The sequence below is a fragment of the Triturus cristatus genome, chromosome 11, assembly GCF_964204655.1.
Source record: "Triturus cristatus chromosome 11, aTriCri1.1, whole genome shotgun sequence".
NCBI classification, from domain to species: Eukaryota; Metazoa; Chordata; class Amphibia; order Caudata; family Salamandridae; genus Triturus; species Triturus cristatus.
This window is the reverse complement of record NC_140594.1, coordinates 163760079-163782910: the sequence shown is the minus strand read 5'-3', so window position 1 is coordinate 163782910 and position 22832 is coordinate 163760079. Positions and strand designations below refer to the sequence as shown.

General features: G+C 48.0%; 1 protein-coding gene across 1 annotated transcript in view; it reads left to right on the top strand.

The window, feature by feature from the left end:
• CFAP251 (cilia and flagella associated protein 251) overlaps positions 1–22832 on the top strand; it is a 670115-nt gene that overhangs the window by 89325 nt on the left and 557958 nt on the right. Inside the window, exon 5 of the mRNA XM_085633872.1 lies at positions 21363–21472. Coding sequence (XP_085489998.1) covers positions 21363–21472 — 110 coding nt within the window. The remainder of the gene's footprint in view (positions 1–21362; positions 21473–22832) is intronic.

The following is a 22832-nucleotide window of genomic DNA, read 5'->3' as shown; positions in this document are numbered from 1 at the left end:
GGCGCCCTCACTCGACCTCTGGCGGCTCCGGGTACGACGTCTGTTTTCTGTCAGCGCCGCTTCTCCACCTCAGGCCCCAGGTCTCCAGGCTTCTCGACGTCAGGACTCCAGGAGGACACTGCTGAACAGGTCAGGAACTTGCTGTTCTTCTTCTTTAAGGCCTGTTCCAAATATTCAGTCCTTTAAGATGGTTCTTCTGTTCTTGATCCCACACAGGGCTTTAGGTTGGGCTTGGTCAGTAGAGACTAGCATCAAGGGTGGGTTTCTGGACCCCACTCCAAGCACTGGTTTCCACCTCTGCTGCCTTACTCCAACCTCCTTCTATCTCCGTCCTCTCTCTTCTCCAGTCAGTTGCCAACTGCCACACTGAGATGGCCTCCCAACATTCTAAACTGCCTCTCACTGTCACAGGGTTCCAGAATGTTACGGAAGGTTCTAGAAATCTCCAGTGGGTTCTGATGATGTCACAGGTGGCCACCATTTTGTGTCTCAGGCCCTCAGACAGAAGTTCCAGGGGTAGGGAAAATGGCTCCCTGACCCTGCATCAACACTAAAAAGTCTGGTGGTTCCCAAAAAGGAAAAATTATTACAGGGTTTGAGGCAAAAGTGGGACAAAATAAATAATGATGAGGAGGGACCACCCAAAGGGCTGACAGGTCTAACACGCGTCCCCCCCAGCTGAAAGTGGGGAGAGCTACCCAACCCCGTGGGAGTTGTCATCACTAAGGCGGAAATACCTTGAGAGACCGTCTGCATTGGCGTGGTCCACTCCAGGCCGATGTTCCACCTGAAAGTCCATTCCCTGTAGGGAGATAGACCACCTCAGCAACTTGGGATTCTCCCCCTTCATCTGCATCAGCCAACGAAGGGGTCTGTGGTCGGTCTGAACTAGGAAGTGCGAGCCAAACGGGTATGGCCGCAACTTCTTCAGAGCCCATACCACTGCAAAGGCTTCACGCTCTATTGCACTCCACTTCTGTTCCCTCGGAAGTAGTCTCCGGGATAGGAAGACCACGGGTTGATCCAGACCCTCTTCATTGAGTTGCGATAACACTGCCCCAATGCCATGTTCCGATGCATCTGTCTGGACAATGAACTCCTTGGAAAAATCTGAGGCCCTTAAGACCGGGGCCTCGCACATGGCTTGCTTCAGTTTCACGAAGGCCTGCTGGCAAGCCTCCGTCCAGACTACCCGTCGAGGTTGTTTCTTGGACGTAAGCTCCGTGAGGGGGGCCACAATGGTCCCATACCCCTTCACGAAGCGGCGGTAATATCCTGTGAGGCCGAGAAAAGCTCGGACCTCAGTCTGAGTCTTGGGGGGTTCCCAGGCCATGATAGCCTCGATTTTCGCCTGGAGGGGTTGCACCGCTCCCCTACCCACCAAGTGTCCAAGGTACACTACCGACCCCTGCCCGATCTGGCATTTACTGGCCTTGATCGTTAAACCAGCTTGTTTCAGGGCCTGGAGAACAGTTTGCAGGTGACGCAAGTGATCCTCCCAGCTGTTACTGAAGACGGCAATGTCGTCCAGATAAGCAGCAGAGAAACTCTCCATTCCGGCGAGGATCTGGTTCACCAGACGCTGAAACGTGGCAGGTGCGTTCTTGAGCCCAAAGGGCATCACGCAGAACTGGTAGTGGCCCTTGGGCGTGGAGAAGGCTGACCTTTCCTTAGCTCCATCAGTCAGAGAGATCTGCCAATACCCAGAAGTAAGGTCAAAGGTACTCAAATATTGGGCAGCTCCCAGCCGGTCAATCAATTCATCCGCCCTTGGGATCGGATGAGCATCAGTCTTGGTTACTGAGTTCAGTCCCCGGTAGTCCACACAGAACCTCAGTTCCGGTTGGGCACCCGGTGGTACAGCTTTTGGTACTAATACCACCGGACTGGACCAGGGGCTGCTGGAAGTTTCAATCACTCCTAGCTCCAGCATCTTAGTGACTTCACTGTGAATGCTGGCCTTCACCTTGTCTGTCATCCGGTAGATCTTGGACTTCACAGGTGGGCTGTCTCCTGTGTCCACGTCATGGACGCACAGGTGAGTCCTACCCGGAACAAGGGAGAACAACGAAGAGTACTGCCCCAGGACCTGGCGGCAGTCCTCCTGCTGTTCAGGAGTTAGGGACGGGGAGAGAATCACTCCCTCCACCAACCCATCCTTCTCTTGAGACGCAAACAAGTCGGGGAGAGGCTCGCTTTCCACGTCCTCTGCTCCGTCAGTCACCATTAACAATATGACTTCGGGCCTCTCATGGTGGGGTTTGAGGCGGTTGGCATGCAGCACCCGTAGGGGCTGACGAGGGGTCTTCAGATCCACCAAGTAGGTAGCCTTACCCTTCTTCTTCAACACCTCAAAGGGTCCTGACCAGCGATCCTGGAGGGCGCTAAGCTCTCCTGGTTCGATCACCCACACCTTCTGGCCAGGCTCCAACTCAACCGGGTGAGCATTGTGGTCATACCACGCCTTCATCACAGCTTGGCTGGCTTCCAAGTTGTCAGAAGCTTGCTTCCACAACTTAGCCATTTGGCTCCGGAAGGCCAGTATGTAGCTCACCACGTCCTGGGGAAGCTTTCTGGGAGTTCTTTCCCATCCGTCTCTCACCAGGCTGAGAGGTCCACGCACAGGGTGCCCATACAAAAGCTCGAAGGGGCTGAAGCCCACTCCCTTCTGTGGCACTTCCCTGTAGGAAAACAATAGACAGGGTAGGAGGACGTCCCATTTCCTCCGCAGGCTTTCAGGCAGACTTCTGATCATGCCTTTCAAGGTTTTATTGAACCTCTCCACCAGACCATTGGTCTGGGGGTGGTAAGGAGTGGTGAACCGGTATGTCACTCCACGCTCCTTCCACATCGCCCGCATGTATGCTGACATGAAGTTGGTCCCCCTGTCGGACACAACTTCCTTGGGAAAACCCACTCGGGTAAAGATTCCCATCAGGGCCCTAGCCACAATAGGTGCAGTAATGGTCCTCAGAGGTATGGCCTCTGGGTACCGTGTGGCATGATCCACCAGAACCAGGATAAACCTGTGACCAGCTGTAGTAGGCGGATCTAACGGACCCACAATGTCGATGCCCACCCTTTCAAAGGGGGTGCTAACGACAGGAAGTGGTTCCAGGGGAGCTTTCAGCTTCACCGCTGTTTTCCCACTGGCTTGACAAGACACACACGTCCGGCAGTAGGTGTCGGACGACACTTTCATCTGAGGCCAATAAAAGTGTGGGACAAGCCGGGCAAAGGTCTTGTCTTGCCCCAGGTGTCCTGCCAAGGGGATCTCATGAGCCAATTCCAGAAGGAAGGCTCGGTAACGTTGAGGGACAACCAAGGCCCGTGACGATCCGTGCATGGGTGCCTTGGGTTCACTGTAGAGGAGGCCATCCTCCCAGTAAATATTATAGTTCCCCTCAACCTTCCCTGCTGCCTGGGCTTCGGCCTGTCGCCTCAGTCCCTCAAGGGTAGGACACTCCTCCTGGCCCTTGCAGAATTCCTCCCTGGTCGGCCCTCCCTCCACGTGCCACTCGGCCGGGATGGGTAGGTCCTCCAGTTCAGTAACATCCCCCTCCGCGGACTCCTGGTCCACCACCTCCGGTGGCCTATCCGTCACACGGGACGCGGATGCCGAGGCAGGCTCCTCCTGTCCTCGGTTCTTCCCTTGATGGGCAGCCGGCGGTGCCTTTGTTCCAGGCTCCCGCCTAAACGAACTCCCCCTCCGGGTAGTCGCAGACCTGGTGCTGACACAGGCCCAGTCAGGTGTACCCAGCATCTCAGCATGAGTCCGGTATTCCACCTCTTTCCAAGCATTATGCTCCATGTCATTCCCCAGTAGCCAATCGACTGGCACGGCAGGGCTTACGGCAACTCGAAGTGACCCTGCAACCCCTTCCCATTCAAATGGAACCTCGGCCACCGGATAGTGGCCCATTCTGCCGTCAGCCATCGCGGCAGGGTGGAGTACATGGGGAATCACCTGCTCTGGAGACACCAGTTGGCTACGTACCATAGTCATACTGGCTCCTGTGTCTCTCAGAGCCTCCCCTCTTTGGCCGTTGATGGTGACCCACTGCCCATACTTTGTGGTATTTGCGGGCACCTGGATCTTAGGAACCATCTCCCGTTCTCCCAGGGACACTAAAGTGACACCCGCCCACTCCCTTCCCTTATCTAAAGGCATCTCCTCCCCGAGCACTACACTAGCTACTCCGGGGGCCTTTCCTCCAATGGGAGGGGGTGGTCTTTTCGGGCACTTCACATCTCCCTTATAGTGTCCAACACCACTGCACTCGAAGCAATGGACAACCCTTGGCTGCTGACTCTGGCCAGGATTAGGGTTTCTGGGTGGGTTAGCCCTAGGGGTGAATCCTGTTCCCTTCCCTTGGAAACTATTTTGGGGGCCTTTAGAGAACTCCGTTTTCTTTTCCCCTCCCACTTTCTTCTGGGGAGCGCCCTGTCCGGTCCTTTGAGAGTCCCCTCCAGTCCCCCTTGTGGACACCCGGGTACTAGCCCAAATGTCCGCCTCCTCAGCAAGCTTCCGGGGATTGGTCAGCTTGCTATCCACCAGGTGTTGACGCAGTTCAGGGAAACATTTTTCGAGCAGGTGTTCCTTCAACATCAAATCAAACAACCCCTCGTAGTCCCTCACCTCACTGCCTTGTATCCAACCCTCTAAGGCCTTCTTTGCATAGTCCAGGAAATCCACCCAATTCTGTGTGCCCAGTTTGTGGCTACCCCGGAACTTCTGTCTATACTTCTCGGGTGTTAGTCCAAACTTCCTCACGAGCGCCACTTTCATGGTGGGGTAGTGGGTCTGCTCATCCTGCTCCAGGGCCAATAATGTATCCCTACCAGCTGGAGGCATGTATTTATACAATCCCCCTCCCCAATACTTCTCTGCAACCCCATGGACTCTTAATGAGATCTCATAGGCCGCTAGCCACTTGGCGATATCATCACCCGCACTATAGCTAGCTACTATGTCTTTCGGCAAATAGGGTTTGGATTCCCTGGTGATTTCTCTTTCTTCGCTGCCACCATTAGGAACAGTGTGTGCCCGACCCGTAGGATCTGGAGATCTATCTCCCTGAGCCTTAACTCGTGAGCCATCCTCCGTTCCTCTTTTTCTTTCTCCAGCTTCGCCAAATCCCATGTGAGTTGTCTTTTCTCCCTCCGGTCAGTGAATTCTGCTTCTAGTAAGCCGTTGCTAGAGACACTGCTGCCCTTCCTTGAAAGTGTTCTGGGCCCCGCTACTAGGTCCCCCACCTCAGGTTGGTACAAACCAGCCCCCTCGCTGTCAGGCTCTCCATCCCTGTCCTCCTTCTCAACCTTACTTTCTCGACGTGCCTCCCACCAAGCCCTTAAGCTGGTCTGGAGCTCACTCTTCTTTGCACCTTGGGGACAAAACACCCCCTCTCTCTGACAAAACTCCCTGAGTTGGGCCACAGTATAAGTTTCCACATCCTCCAACACAAACTCCATTTTGCCCACTCAGGATAGAAGACAGTTGCTTACAGAAGCTATGCAGGGGGGTACCTTTTGTAATACCTCCTCCCACCACCAGAAGTAAATTTGGAAAAAACAAAACTCAAAATTAGGAAGTCCGCTTGGAGAAAACTCCCGGTGTAGGCCTATGGACTACCCACAGTTATTGTCGAGTGGACGCAAGCACAGCTCTATCCCACCGCTGAACACCAATTTTATGTTGGAAACCGGGCAACCGGGTTAGCAGTCACCAGGTTCCCAGCACAATGGTAGCTTGGCTCGAGCGGCTGGGGTCAGGCACCGTGTTAAGCGTACGTCACACCCTCACAATAACCATGCGTTCATCCGTTCCAAAAACGACACTAAACCGTAAAAATAATGCAAGTCAAGTTGAAAATATATATGTCTTTATCTTATTTTCTCTTAGTTGCAGGTTTCATTAGATAAATACAAGACAGTAAGATTTTCCTCAAAAGAGCAGGTCAAATAAATAACACTACTTCGGGATTTCAATAAATAGGTTCAGGTCATAAATAAGCAAGGAATAAATAGAGATACAATAAATACGGATGGCAAATAAATACAGTCAGACAATAAATATAGTGCAGGAATAAATAGTGGATGACAATAAATAAAGCACCTCAAATAAATAAGGTAACACAATCAATGACAGTTACAGTGCAAATCATTTACATGAGGTCACTTGGTCTTACTTTGCCCATATACAACTTAAGGACCTTTGGATGGCATGGGGGTGTCCCACCTAGATTGGTCAAGGCTGGGCCTAAGCTGAGGCAGAACAAGGGTAATCTACAGATCTGGCCCTCCAAACTACACAGCTCTTTATGTAGGTCACTGTACCAGTCTCAGTTCACCCCTGGCACTGTCAGGCTGGTTCTAGCACCACTTCAGCCCCTAGAATGGTCTTTTAGGGCTCCACGGGACCTGAGACGCCCCCTCTACCACTTACTGCCCTTTTCACGATGATCGGCTCCGCTCGGCACCGTGTCGACGCCGTGTGGCGGCTCCGGTTCGATGTCGTTGGGCGTCCTCGACTCGATGTCGCTGGGCGGTCTCGACTCGATATCACTGGGCGGCCTCGGCTCGATGTCGCTGGGCGGCCCTGGCTCGATGTCGCTGGACGGCCTCGTCTCGATGTCGCTTTCCGGTCTCGACTCGATGTCGCTGGACGGTCTCAACTCGATGTCGCCTTCCGGCGTCACAGGGACTCGGGCTCCCCACTTCCTGGTGTCTCCGGAGTGCGACCTCCACTCCCGACCTCCGGCGCGCTTCACCTCGGTTTCCGGCGACTCCGGTGGGCGGACTTCACTCCCCCGTCGACGCCTCACCTCGACCTCAGGTGACTCCCGACTCGACCTCCGGCGCCTCTCCACGATCTCCGTCGGCGCCCTCACCTCGACCTCGGGTGACTCCTTACTCGACCTCCGGTGTCTCTCCACGACCTCCGTCGGCGCCCTCACTCGACCTCTGGCGGCTCCGGGTACGACGTCTGTTTTCTGTCAGCGCCGCTTCTCCACCCAGGCTTCTCGACGTCAGGACTCCAGGAGGACACTGCTGAACAGGTCAGGAACTTGCTGTTCTTCTTCTTTAAGCCCTGTTCCAAATATTCAGTCCTTTAAGATGGTTCTTCTGTTCTTGATCCCACACAGGGCTTTAGGTTGGGCTTGGTCAGAAGAGACTAGCATCAAGGGTGGGTTTCTGGACCCCACTCCAAGCACTGGTTTCCACCTCTGCTGCCTTACTCCGACCTCCTTCTATCTCCGTCCTCTCTCTTCTCCAGTCAGTTGCCAACTGCCACACTGAGATGGCCTCCCAACATTCTAAACTGCCTCTCACTGTCACAGGGTTCCAGAATGTTACGGAAGGTTCTAGAAATCTCCAGTGGGTTCTGATGATGTCACAGGTGGCCACCATTTTGTGTCTCAGGCCCTCAGACAGAAGTTCCAGGGGTAGGGAAAATGGCTCCCTGACCCTGCATCAACACTAAAAAGTCTGGTGGTTCCCAAAAAGGAAAAATTATAACAGGGTTTGCGGCAAAAGTGGGACAAAATAAATAATGATGAGGAGGGACCACCCAAAGGGCTGACAGGTCTAACAACCAGGTGAAATTCACAATCCAATTTTATGAAGAAAATCACAAAAGGGTTATGGCTAACGATATTCCACAATTAATTTTAGCAGAATGGGGATATCCTACAATAGATCTCGTCTTAACATCTCAAAACAAAACAATACTGGAATCTGGTCCATTGGCCAGTACCATTTTATTAAATGGATTAAGGATATAACTGTTCGTTGTTCTTTCTTTTCCTTTACTATTCCCATTCATAATAAAACTCCAGAATTGCGAAGCAATAATGATCCTCATTGCTCCAGACTGAGCAAGGCAGTAGTTGTACCCCAACCTTTTACAAATATCTTTAAGCCACTCAAGTGATTGCCCTACAAACCCAGCCTACTCACCAGATTACATGATTATATATTCCATCAAAACCTGACATCCTTGAATTTGGCAGTGGCTCCTAGGATCAGGCAGTATGGGCATTCAAAGCATGAAATATCTATGGAAGCCTTAACACTCTTCAACTAGGACTTGCTATTCCTTCAAGTGGAAGAGATTTTGCTTATGGTGTCAATAAAAGGGGTACTAGTGAATGACATGCAAAGAGAAATTGATTCTGCCATGCCTGTTAAATTTGGCCAACCAAAAATATTTTGTTTTCCATCAAAGTCCAACTTCTTGCTATAACAGCCATCTGAAAGGGTCTGTAATGAATGTGGCTACTCACCATCAAGCCACACCCAAAACGCCAACACTCCCTTAAGACTGAGGTAAGACACAACACTCACTTAAGGCGAGGTAAATAAACCAATCCAAATGTGTGGAATATAACACACATAAGTTTATTAATGCAATGTTCAAAACGGTAGGCCAAATATATCACTAAATGCAGATTCTCAAATGTCAAATGAATGATTAAATGAACAATTGAAATAGAATGCAATATGTACAAGTAGCAAAGAATAGAAAATATATACGAGAGAGAGTGGTTAGGAACACCTCACCGACTAATTCTGCAACATCCTTGCCAACTCTTTAGCTGGGGAAGGCTTTTCAACAGCCCAGGAAGGAGCGTCAGTCAGGACTCAAGTTCCGTCACCATTCCACAGCAATACGTCTATTCTGTTGTGAACTTCCACCTGACCTACGAAAGCTCCCAGCTTAAATATCATTATTCAACATGAGGCGAAGCTTCTAGAAAACCCTGCCCCTTTCTCATTGGAAAAAACCGAGCTGGCTGGTACCAGTCTGCGTCAAGGCCAAGACAGTGGCTGGCCAAGCCCCTATATTTTGACTCCGAGACAGAGTTGTACATTCTACAGATAATATCCAGTTAACACTGGTCAGTGAGGTGCGAAAAACAAGTGAGGAACAGAAAGACCTTGAATATGAATCACAAGCACTGCTGTGTAGGCAGGAGCAAGGCAAAGTCAGACATGAGGCCATGTCAAAGCCAATAGTAAGAACTCATAATTATGTGCACGCAGAAGCAAGGCCAAGTCAGAAAGCAAGATGACATGAGACCATGTCAAAGCCAATAGTCAAATTCAGGAAACAAGATGACATGAAGCCATGTCAAAGCCAATAGCAAGAACTCATAATTAACCCAAACAACTTGCAAGCACTGCTCTGCACGCAGAGAAACTGCAGCAAGGTCAAGACAAGGGAAAAGATGACATGAAACCATGTAAAAGCCAATAGTAAGCACTTCTAATATAAATGTACTGTTCTACTCCATGACAGCTCCCACTGAAAGACAGCAAGATTACAGGACAGAAAAGAAGCAGGCATAGTCAGGACCGTCACATATATCCAGGCTAGGGTAAAATAACACACTAAAGTCAGTTAAAATGGTGGTAGTTGGAGGTCATCATAGGGTGCCAAACCACAAGAATGGCTCTTTTACTACAGGCTCCCAATCTAACATCCCTTTTAAAAATTCCTTTCCTAAAATACTTTTTAGAGGGCCTGAGAAAGTCTTTCCTTCAATAAGTACACCTCCTACTCAGTGGTAGCTCAATTTCATGTGGTCAAAATTAATTGGTCCATCCTTTGAATATATCCACGAGGCTTAATTGTTGTGGCATATTTCTTTGAAGACTGCTTTTTTAACCTGTATCATGTCAGCTCGTAAGTTTAGTGAAATTCAAGCCTTATCAGTAGTTTACCCTTCCATGATGTTTCATTCAAACAGATTTGTACTGAGAACTTATACTTTCTTCCTCCCTAAAGTGGTATCAGATATTCATATTAACCAGAACATTACTCTCCGTCTTTTCTTTACCAAATCTTCTTCACCAGCATGTGCATTATACTCTCTGGATGTCAGAAGAGTCCTTAGATTCCATCTAGATAAAGCAAAGACCTTACACAAATCTAGCCAAATTTTTAGCAACTACAGTCATACTTGCCAGGGTCTGTCCACTTCAAAACAGTCTGGCCCTTGTTCGATTGTTCGATGCTGTATATACCTGTGTTAGCAATCGTCTAGTAAACCCCTGCCAGAGAGACCTACAGCCCATTTCAGTAAGGGGAAAGCAGCCACCATAGTTTGTCTAGGAAGCATTCATTTTTCAGACACATGAAAAACAGCTACTTGAAAATCAGTCCACATTTTATCAAGACATTATTGTCATGATTCCAATACGAAAACTGACTTTAGTGTTCTTTCAAACTGCTCCGAGGAACCTCTTGGTTAATCCTATATTCAATGTGCCTTCAGTTTCTCATATTGGGTATTTTGCCTCATGCCCAAGAGCCACGAAGTTAGGATATTTATCGCTTGCTACTCTATTATCACAATATTGATGTTCCATGAGGATCCTATTATGCACGGGAAATGATTATTTAACTGTGGTCCAGTTCTGCATCAAGGTAACTCTCATTAAAGTCATAAACAACTCTCCCTTGCCTCATTTGTTAGGTGTCCGGTATAAAAACCTCTGAAATGTAGCCCTATCTCCCACTATTCTGCTTCAGAAAAAAATTGCTCTCTGAAGCAACTTCTAGTACAAGGCCTCATGGGTAGTAGAAGCCCCTGGCTCCTCAAAGCGTCTTGGCGTTTTTAATGTAAGCCTATCAGGCTGAAATTTTTCTCATTCCTTCAACATGTAGGCAGCAGTTAGACTTATAGGTGCTGCAACATAGTTTTTGGGAAAAGGTTTCCCTCACAACTAGCAGTCTAAAATGTGGAAAACATGCCTGGTGTAGGCGTTTGGAAGATATTCTGCAACATCTGAATATGTTATACCTTTTACCCTCTTTGTTTATAAATTAACTTATATATTGATATTAAGGGCCTTATTACAATTACGGCAGTCCTAAGGACCGCCGTACTCATGGTAGCGATCCGACCACTGCCGTTACTGTGGGTCCACCTGCAGTATTTCGAGTTTGGCGGTCGTGCAGCAGAAAGGGCCAGGAATATGCTGGCGGTGCTGCTGCGGCACCGTCGAGCATTTTCGGTCTTTCATTTCCACTGCCCATTGTGAGCCCGCCATGAAAATGGTGGCGGACATGGAAGTAAAGGGACCCTAACAGGGTCCCCTGCCGCTTCTGGGCCTGGAAGTGCATGCACATCTTGTGCCCCCCTGGAATTGCACCTTTTTCCTGCACGTTATGGCATGCACAACATGGTTTGTGCCACACTGTGCAGGAACATGCTGCAGGTGCAGTGATGGTAGCAAGCTGCTATTAAGGCACTCCTATGAGCCTTAAAAAGCTGCTGCAGTGAGACCGCCGCAGCACCGCCTGCCCGCCTACCCACCATGGATTAAGGTCATAATCCGGCAGACGGGCGCACAACAGGCTTGGTGGTCCTCCTGTCAGTACCGCGGTGGTGGGCCGACAGGAGGACCGCCAAACACTTAATGAGGCCCTAAGTGTTTTGGGGTCCCCACACGCAGGAAGGGAATTATTCTAACAAGGGCTACAAGTAAATAACCATTTCCTTTCAATTTTATTAAATGATTATTAATGAGTTCATGTCTCATAAAGTTGTAAAAGATGATAGATTTTTGGCAAAAAAAGTTCCTGTGCTATGAAGAATAACAATACAGGCAGGTGGTATTGGTGGCGCAAGGGGTCGCACATCAGTGTAGAAAAAGAGTTAATGTGGGCAGCGTAGTGCTGATTCAAATTAAATGGAAAATAAGTCTTGGTGCCAATCAAGGTAACAAAACACCCCACTACCTTGGGTGTTAATGCACGATTATCTAACCAGATCGCCGTCCTAGACTTAATATGACAATTATACCCTGGCACTCCTAATATTTACCGCTTCATTCCTAATTTAATTTAAAGCACAAATTTTACATATATTTTTGGTAGCTGAAAACACAGGAGACACCAATGGTTAGATTGTACAGGGATTGTCTCAGTTTTAATAGTTTGTACGTTGTTTAGTTACTACACAGTGTTTAGCATATACAATGTTTCTCATATGGCGTTTTGTGTACATGGGCTGGACATTCATTCAAAGTAAAGTCTTCATACATTTGTTATAAATGTTAAACAATAAGATGTTATCTCGTATGATGGTGAAGGTCCAATTCTTGTTAATGGAGAAACAGAACAGCCTGGTGATGGAGAAACATAACAGCCGACACGTGTTTCGTTACATCTGTAACTGTTTCAAGGCTTAAATATGTAAAACAATGGATCCTCAAGATTTTGAGGAATACTGGAGACTCGACAGGTGTGGTGTCATCGCCGTGCCGTGGATCAATAGTCCTCGTATGTGCTAGTAGTATGGTATGATATCTGTCAAAGATCTGCAAACGTAGTGGGCCAGTCCAAGGAAGAGGTGTGGATGGCCATGTAGTAGAAGGTTTCTTAAGTTTGAGTTCTAGACAAAGGTGGCGTAATCAGTATTTAAGGCGCCGTAGGATCCAAGAGGTCGGCTTAGCATGGGCTGTAAAGTGCCCGTCCTGTTTGCTGTAAGCCGTGGGTCACAAATAGCGATTAGTTATGTGCTGTGATAAGCCCGCATCAAACTTTCTCGTTGACGATTCTGTTTCCAGAAAAGTGGAAAGCCGAGGGGCAAGCGATCAGCTAATTGTAGGCTATAGTATGCCCTTTGATTCCAAGAGTTAGTATAGTGTTATGGGCTCTTTACTGTAATATGCCACTGTCAGTTCTGTTCACCACACCGCTTCCGCACTTCACTCCGGTCCATGTCCTTACATTCTATTTTATAATTTACTGACACTTTCAATCCGAATCTGGAGGTAGTTCCTGTCTAGAGCAATTCAAGTATTTCTATAGCTTCTAGTTCCAGGACAGCATGTGATTGTGCATCCCACAGCTTACAATGATCCATGTTGTCAAAGGCCCACTCAAGAGTCAAAACACCTAAATATTTTCTTAGTTCCACTCAGAGAGCTTACAGTTTAACGTTAGGATCACTTTCACTTGCTCCTTTTCAGGAGATCTTACATTTTGGCCTTCTGGGACAAGGAATACGTTTATTGCCAACATTGGTTCTTGTCTTGCACCATTTGTCCTAGCAAAGCCAAACCTTATGGTTCAGGGGACCTCAATTTCCACTTAAAGGATACTAACAATAAGGACACCACTGACCTTCTAGAGACTCTAGCAATGTTATAACTACATTACCCTACCAACTCATAGAGCAGGCCACACACTTGATTCCATGTTTAGCAATATAACTGCCCTCAGTATAGCTGAACCACATATGATTCCCTGGTCGATCATGCAGCCCTCGCATTTCAGGTACCCTTCCGCAAGGGACCTCCTAATCCGCCTAGCAAACCTTTTGAGATAAAATCTCCCACCTGGTCTAAAATCTCAACAAACAATTTCAGTATGGCATGGAAGGAGACTCAATTCATTCTTTCCAAAGACATTAACTTCTCTGTAGAAAATTATAACATTAAGTTAACCCCGGTCTTAAATAATTTCTCGCCTATGCATACCATTAAGCTCAATTGCTTTACCTTATCGGCACCATGTTTTAATGGTGCTCTTAAGTTGATAGGAGAAGGTGCAAAATGTTCGAAAGAAATTGGAGAAAGAAGTACAAGCCTGTACCTAAACTCTAGTATCCCAGTGAAAACGCCAAATATAAACAAAATATATAAATAAGAAAAGCTAACAATTACTCCAATACCATAACTCAGACCAAAAACATTCCTCAGGAATTATTCAAGATTTTGAAATCTCTTAAAAACAATATGTTTGCAGCTCACAGATACTCCCCTCCCAAAAACTCTGTAACAAACTTGCAAGAAATCGTCGACAGCATGATGGAAGACCTATTCACCCCTCGAGGTTCTCAAGGGGTGAATTAAGTGAATGAGGCATACATCATGCAATTATGCAACCTTTCATTATAGTTGGGGTAATGTCTTAATACATAAGAAATCACCTCAGTCTCCCAACTTTTGAAGAAAACTTTTCCAACCCTCAAGTTCTGGCCAACTATATGTCTATATCCCTTTTGCCGCTGCCAACTAGAATTCTGGAAAAGACTGTAAACATCCAACTCTCCTTATACATCAAGGCCACGGACATGCTTGATTCCACTCATTTTGGCTTTAGATCATGTGACAGCACAAACTGCTCTGCTGGCAATGTCTAAGGTTCGGTTTAGGATCATGAAGGCTCCATTGCCCTGGATCTCTCTGAGGGCTTCAACACCATATGCCAGCCAGTGCTGATCTCCCCACTGCACTTGGCATTCATGAAGAGGCTTTCAGCTAGTTACAATCATTTCTCTCACTTCACCCGCAATTGTGGCAATCCTCAGATATCCTTCTTTTTTTTTTTTTTTTTTTTTTAAACCTTTATTTGTGCATATGAAAAGGACAAATACGGGCCTACAACCATCAGGCCGGCCACAAAACGGTTAAGCACTGAGACACACATTACAACTCCTGTGCGTCAATGGTCAAGATTAGCAACAATTCAGGAGTTATACACTGGAGAGATCCTTGACACCAGGGGAAGGAGAAGTAAAGGTTAATTTTAAGGTTTTCAAAATAATTTTATCGAGGAAAAAGTCAGTAGAGGATAGAACCAAGGAGATTCGAGTCCGCAAGATGGCTTCATCACACGGGAGAGCAGAAGCATCATTAAAACGGCCATAGAAAATCTCAGACAGTGAGGCGATGCAGTTATATAACAGGATAGTCACATGAGTAAATACGCACCCCTCCAAAGCCGCCCCCACTCAATTCACCCCACACCCGGACCCCGAATCGGAAACAAGTATAGCGCAGAGACATAGAAGAAAGAGGCCCATAGAACTAAAAAGAAAAGGTAAATTACCCCCCCACCCTACACCAATGCGGAGGCTACGGCCTGCCCCCCCCCCCGGCATAGTGCCTGTCGCCCAATGAACCCGAAATATAGACAAGAGAGAAAGTAGGAATAGAGTAAAGAAAATAAGAAAACAAAGAAGAAAGCGAGGAGGAGCCCACGTAACCTCGGAGCGCCCGAAACCACCGGCCAACTACGTCTCCACACACTGAGAACCCACTACACCCAAAGGCGGTCGTGTGAAGATAACATGTCACAACAATATAAATGAAGGCAGACAAATCGCGACGAGTGCGCACAACATATGCAGACAGTTCCAGTCCCAGTCCAGCCCATCCGTGACACCATGGTGATAGAAATCAATCTAGCCCTGGCCCGATCGCGGGCGTAAGATTAGACTAGCCCCCACATGAAGGCCCCGCAGCCCGTGCAGACAAAGACAATATGGCCGCTTGGGAGAAGATGGAGAAGTAGAGTCACAAAATGGCGCCGATCATCTATTGAGGTCCCCTTGTGCACCATATAAAATCCAGACCTGGCCTGTAAAGTACAGGAGTTCCACATAAAAGAAGCCGTAGGCCACCGTGAACGGTTCCTCGAGGACGTCAGGTGTCGCTCAGCTGGATACTCTTGCGGACGCGGTGAGGCAGGCAACAACAAAGCAGGCAGCAATGAACGGGGAAACAAAGTGTCCACAATTGAGCAGGAGATCGATTGATCCTGGGTGCCGGGAAAGCCAGATGCAGACACCAGTGTAGCACGGTTATACACAGTCGTTGCGTCCCCGCAAGAGGACAGAAGCACTGGCAGACCCACGTCTTGTTGAGAACAAACGGGGCGCTCACGACCCGCAGCCGACAGTATGGAGTCGAACCGCTCACTCAGCGTTTGCAAGCCGACACACAATTGCAGACGAAGGTCCCGCAGGGCAGCCAGAACGGAGCCGCATGTCAGCGGAAGCTGCGCCCCCACATCGGCAGCAATCCGGGACGGCACTGTGGAGCTGGAGTCTGGTAGAGGGAGGGCGAAGCGGGCAGCGGGCGAGACCGGAGCATCGCCCCCCAGCAGCGAGCAGGCAATCAACGCCATGTTTTACCGCTGAACGGTACAGTGGCCAGGGGGGGGGGTCGTAACAAGGAGGCAATTCCACGCAGGTCTGCGCCGCAACAGGTGAAAGCCAACAGTCGCTTCCCCTCCCTCGGACTCTCTTTGCAGCCGACTAGGCAATAGAAGAAGGGGGTCCGCAGCCTTCCACAGCGCGGGCCACAGAGCGAAGCAGGAGACCCGCCACACCGGGGCTTACCCTATAGCTCCAGCCCGTCAGGCGAAAGGTGAAGGAGGTGTCCGGGCGTCTCTCCCCCGGCTCATCTGGCGACAATCCGTGATGTGAGGCGGGATCGGGGCCGCGGGGCTCAGATTTGCGCCGGGGGTCCAGTGACTGCGGAGCTTCCAGGGGGCCGGCCAAGGCCACAATAGAGCAGGGGTCCAGCGCGGAGAACAAAGGCACCAAGAACTCCGGCATCCGGGCGGGCTCAGACTCCGGGAAAGCGGCGGCGCGGTCAGCGCGTCGTCGCGCACGGTGCACCTCGAAAATCGGCAAGGATAGGAATCAGGATGATAGTCCGAGGCCAAGGGCCGGCGGAGCCGGGCGCTCAAGCGTCTGCTCCGGTCGCCATCTTGGCTCCTCCCTCTCAGATATCCTTCTTGAGTCTCACGCTGTTCAGTATTTACTTGACATCTCTGGCTCACTGGTAAAACCATTTGAATTAGACATAGTGCCATATGCTGATGATAACTACTTATTTCCTTATCAAAAATATTTTAAGACACAAAAGGCAAATTAGGTCAACTGTATGCCTAAGGTAAGTCAGTGGATAAGTACTGACTACTTAAAACTATATGGAGATAAAACTGGAATTTTACTCTTTAGTAATCGCTCCTGGACCTGGTCCCCTGATTGGTGGCCCAATGCACTTAACCCCCCTACTCTTCCTCCTATGGCCCAGGTAGAAACAAAGGAGTCACCATGGACACAAATCTTTCTTTTTTTAAACAGGTCAATATAGTGGCGGACACTTGGTTTGGTAATTTGGAAACACTCTGCATAAATCTTTCTAAGTCCTCCAGTGGAATAGTGGTCCAAAAGCTGATAATGCTGAGGATTAGTCATCGAAATACCTAATATACCCAAAATCAACTCCAGACAGTTCGAAACGCAGCCACCAGACCTATTTTAAATATCCCAAAAGCTACATCAATCAAAGAACATTTAACACCCTACACTGGCTCCCTGTGAGCAAAATAATCCTCTTCAAAGCACTAAGCATCGACCACAAATCCGTATATAATAAGAAACCCTCCTACCTAGGCCATCAACTGGTTCCACCTAGAAACCATGGTGGCAGAATCTTCTCATTGGTGATCCCCAAATGGAACACCATGCCCCTCTGTTTGAGAAAAATTCACAATATAAAACTTTTCAAGAGGGAAAAACAGGGCTATATCAACTCAAGCTGTAACACTCCCTCGCTGACTTGACTGTTGTCTTTTAGCACCGGGATACAGCCATGTAGCCATACACTTTGCAAATCAATCAATCAATAAATAAATATAGCCAGATACAATAGGAAAGGCTCAACTGTGCTCATCCTAGCACAAAAGCTTGCCTAGACTAGACTTGATATTTATTTTTCAGTGGGTAACCTGTCACTTTAAGGTGTGTAATTTTTCAGAAATTTATTACACCGGATGTTTTTTGTACTCTTGCCTTCACACACAACTGCTTGTCTCTATTTCTTGTTTGATCTTCTGACTAATCTCCCCTCGCTTGATTGAAACAAGAGATATGTGTTTTAATGATGTCTTTCAAGCCATGCAATTTTTCAAAATTTTATTTTGAAGATAATTTATCTCAGAATGTTTTTGGGAGCATTAATTGCAACGGGTTCCTTGGAAATTTAAAATTGGATACAAAATCATGTGTCCTTTTAAAACTTAGATTTTAAACAAGTTTGAGATGCTTTTAGACGTCATTTTAGGGTACCCATAAAGTTAAAGTTGTCCAACCCGAACTGCAAGACCAGTTCTCCTCTGAGCAGGAACACAAGCAATACCAGACCAGTTTCTGTCAATTTGGGCCTTTTTCAGTACAGTGCAGTTTGAGTGCTACAGCACAATGAGCAGGTGACCCATGTCTGGACAGGTATGCTCAGACATGGGTCTCATTCTTACTGTGCCTAAGCTATATCTTACGTATGCGACCAAAGTAGGTCGAAACTGGTCTGGGGTTGCTTGTGTTCCCTTCTGCAGGTTACCTGACCTGGAAGTTTAGGCAAAACTGTTCCTTTTGAAGCAGGACTAAGACTGATTTGCATATGACAGGTCTCTAATGACATTGGTGAAAAATGATGGTCTATAATGCAAGCCCAAGGAATCACCAGTGGTTGAAATTATTTCAGGTATTCGTTCCATCCCCTTGTTGTTTGTTGCAATAAATGTCCTAAGTCGGACGTGTATGCCCAAACATGGGTCCTACACTCCCTGTGTCACAGTACTCCAGCTATATCTCACTGATAAGCCTTAAGTAGGTCCAAACTGATCTGGGGTTGCTTGCGTTCCCATCTGGAAGGCACCTTGTTAGAATCCGGGGTCTCTGGTTGGCGCAGGTATGCACTTGCGACAAGCAGGGACCCTTTCCTCTAAGTCAGAGTGTAGGATTACCTCTTTAAAAATAACCCCTGCTCACCCTCTAGGTAACGTGGCGTGAGCAGTCAGGCTAGATTCCAGAGGGCATTAGGTTAAGCGTTCAAGTTGTCCCACACAATAATCACCACCCCACCACACAAAGACACAAGGCTGTATTTATATAAAAATATAGGGCTTTATATAAAAGATTTCTTTAGGCAGGATATCAAAAATACAGTCTATCACTTCAAATAATGTTCCAGTTACTTGTAATGCTTGTAGGCAGTCCACAGATGTTAAAATGGCAAAATTCTACTTAAAATAGCTTCTTTAGAGGTTCTGTGCGCTTCGTAGCGCCTTGCGTACGCTTCGTACAAGGTTTTGGACGTCACTTGCCGTTTCTCACGCTTCTCGCGTGAGCACGCGTACTCGGGACGTGAACCGTACGGACCGCACCTTCGTTGGTACGCGTCGTACACGTCCGGTACGCCTCTTGCCAAACCTCACGCTTCTCGCGTGAGCAACGTGTTATACTTTCAATGCAATACGGCTCGTACTTCTCCGGAGTGCTTCAGACAGCTGGTACGATGGTTGCCAAAGCTCCCGCCTCACGCGTGAACAGCGTAGCGGGTCTCCAAAGTCAGTACGGTGCGAACAAAGCCACGGATGGGTCGCAGTCCAGCGCGCTCTCACACAGTACCTTAATTCTTGTACCAGGACGATCGCAGCAGCTTCAGGGGTCCCTGCAGGAGCGTCCCACGTCGCGTTGTCGTCCCTCTTTGGTAGTGGGCGGCGGTGCTTCGTGGGGTGCTTCAGGACGGTCTCGGCCACACGATCACGGGCAGAAGCAGGAGGGGCAGCTCGGGGGCAATCTCTTCAGCACGTCACGCTGTCAGCTTCACGTAGGGTTCACACAGTGCGTCGCAGGTCTTCACAGGAGCTTCTACGGCCAGGGGGGTCGCAGAGGCTCAGCGCTTGGAGCCTGATCAGTCTCTCTCGTCGCGATGCGAGCTACGGCTCGGGGGGGGCAGGTGCTTGCGGTGCTTGGACCAGGGAGACAGGTCTTTGCGGTGCTCGCAGTAGCCCCGGTGGCAGATGTCGCGGTGCTCAGATGAGGGGCACAAGGTCCTCAGGGGTCAGCGTCACAGGATCGCTTCCAGCAGCTTCTCCTCTTCTGGGGGAAAGGTAGCGCCCACTGTTCCTGGGGCGCAGTTCAGGGGGCAAGTTCACAAGCAAGCCCTTGGAGATTGTTTGAAAGCACAAGTTGAATAAAAGTCTGTTCCCTTCTCAAGTCTTTTCCTCCTCTCCTTCTTGCAGCAAGGCACCCACCACAGGCCAGTCTCACAGGTCAGAGACAGTAGTCCTCCATGCAGCTTTCCCAGGTCCTTCTCTTCAGGCAGAGTTTCTTCTTGGCGCAAACAGGATCTGATTTCTTAGGAGCAGGGCTCCTTCTTTTATTGCACAATTCTTTTGTTCTTTGTCGCCAGGGGCCCTGGGCCTGGCTCAGCCCAGTTTTGGAGCACTTTGTTGTGGTGACTCTGCTCTTTCCTTTCAGCAGCAGGGCAGAGACATCAGCCGCTCCACAGGGGGCGGAGCCGGCATTGTGGTGGCAGAGCACAGGTCTATTCAGAGTCAAAGGTGTACTCCTCCCACCCATCCTGGTGTAATCTCTCTACCCACCACCTGGCAGCCAGCCTGTCTCCTGGAATTCCCCAGCCCTGCTCCTTTACTGTTACTAGGCAGAACACACACACACAGCAGAGGCGGACTGAAATGGCCAGGTCAGTAAATACTAACTTTCTAAAAGTAGTATTTACAAACACAGGATATTAAAATAAACTTTACTAAAAGAAGTATTTTATTATTCTGAGTTCAGGCATACTAAACTTGACTTTCTACCATGCTCTATGAGTCCACTGGGATTACAGCGTGTAGTAATTCCAGCAGCCCATTCTGGCCTATGGAGAGCAGGTAGCCTTCAATAGTGAAAAACGAAAATGGCTGTAATTCACTATTAGGACATGCCACACACATCAGGGCATGTCCTACCTTATGCCTACAATGCACCCTGCCCTTGGGCCTACCAGAGGGGTGACTAATATGTAGTTAAGGGAAGGTTTAGGGACTGGCAAGTGGGGGCACTTGCGCAGTCAGCGTGACAGTACCAGACTGCACGCAGGTTTTGCAGTGGCAGATCCTAGACACATTTTACTAGGCCGCTTCTGTGGGTGGCACAACCAGTGCTGCAAGCCCACCAGCAGCATTTGTATTTACAAGCCCTGGCACTCCTGGGGCACTTTACTAGGGGCTGATAGTAAACCAAATAAGCCAAACATGGACACCAATCAACATCAACATTTTACCATAGGGAGAGCATATGCACCTTAGCACTGATCAGCAGTGGTAAGGTGCCCAGAGTCATAAAACAGCCAACACCAGGTCAGAAAAAATACAGGCGGAAGGCAAAAAGTTTAGGGATGACCCTTCAAAAAGGGCCAAGTCCAACACCCCTGGCCTGGTAGTTTGGGCTGGTCTGTTCCTATTGGAGCATGCCCAAGACTGATTTGCATATGACAGGTCTCTGTCTACACTGGCATAGTGAGCAAAAAACGAAATTCTGGAATGCAGCCCTTTGCGATTACTCGTCTGGGTGATCTCCAGTGACTGAAGTTAATTCAAGTGTGCTTTCCATGACCTTGTTGTATGTTGCAATTGAGTATAACATGGCATATAATGTAAAACTGACTCTTATGCTGGCATTTGCTCTCGTTGGTAATGTAAGTTACACAGATTAAATTAATTTGATTGCTATAACAAGGAATGTTTCTGTGTTTCCTAGGGCCATTGTAGCTCCATATCCTGTGTTTGTGTAAGTGAAGACAGGCGGTGGATTGCAACAGCTGACAAAGGACCAGAAAGTCTCATTTTAATCTGGGACACTTTTTCAGGGTATGTGGTGATTTACACACAATCTAATTAATATACCTTTCCACTTCTGCAGATACAGTTGTTTTAGGTGTGGGCAAAGTGTGTAATTACCAAGGGCCACCACTTTCTAGAGGGCCCTATTGTAAAGTTACCAGGAAAGTAAAAAGTCCAACCATACAGGGAAATACAAAACTGATTATTTTTTCATTTGACAGCTGGGCATGCAAGGGCTTAACGCTCACACTCTCAGGAAGCCTGTAACACTTACATTATATTTGTCTCTTGTCTCTCTCCTTACTTCACATCACCTCTTGTACCTCATTTCTTTTGCTTTATCTCAATTTCTCTCCTTAGTCTCAATCTCAGTTCGTTCCTCACCTTTGTCTACCTCGCCTGTTTCAATACACACCCTTCTCTCTTCTACCTCCCTTAACCTTACTCTTATTCCCTTGCCTATATACCAGTCTCTGTGCATATCTCTAAATCTCTACCTTGCTGCCCCATTGCTTTACCTCAGCTGTCTCTCTGCCTTATCCTTCTCGCTACAACTCAATGGAATGTTTCCATATCACTTTCCAGTACCTTTCCTCAATCCACTTCACCTCTCCAGCTCTATCCACCTCTCTTTCTAACTCACAACTCGATATCCCTTCTTCAGCCCCCTGTCTCTTTTTTTCATCCTGTCTTGTCCTACCTCTTTTCTCTCTATATCTGTCTTCTGTTTCTCCTTCTTCAGTCTCTACCACACCTCTCTCCTTCTCCATGCCTAACCACTCAATCCAACTTGTTTTTGGTTTGCTGCCTCACCTTTCAACCTCCCACTATTCGCTTTCTACCTGTTCCCTCTCTCATATCTCAGCAATTTACTCCTTTCTCAATACGTCTCTTGCACCTTCTCTACCCATTTCTTTTTTATCATTACCTCTTCTCTCTCATCTCTCTTTGATCCACCATCTCTATTTTAGCACAACTTCTCTACTGCCCCTCTCTCTGTAACTCTTTATACATTTCTCTACCTCACCTCTCTGTCCCTACATCTCTTCCCGCTTTCTCCGATTGATCAACGCCCCTCTACTTCTTCTATCTCTGTATCCCATCTCTTTCTAACTTTCACCTCTCTCTACCATTCTCTCTGCATTGCTACTCTTCTGCTGACTTTACCTATCTCGCTATTACTATTTCTCTGCATACCTCTTCTTTTTTCTACCTCTCTGTATCTTTCTTCCTGAATTCATTATCTTTCTGCTTTTACCTTATAAGTCTTCGTATCTCCACTATCTCTATACAATTGCTACTCCTCCTTCTCTCTCTACTTCATCTATCTTGCTTTTACTACTCCAGTTACCTTTCTGTACTGAAAGAAGAGAGAAGGGACAATGCA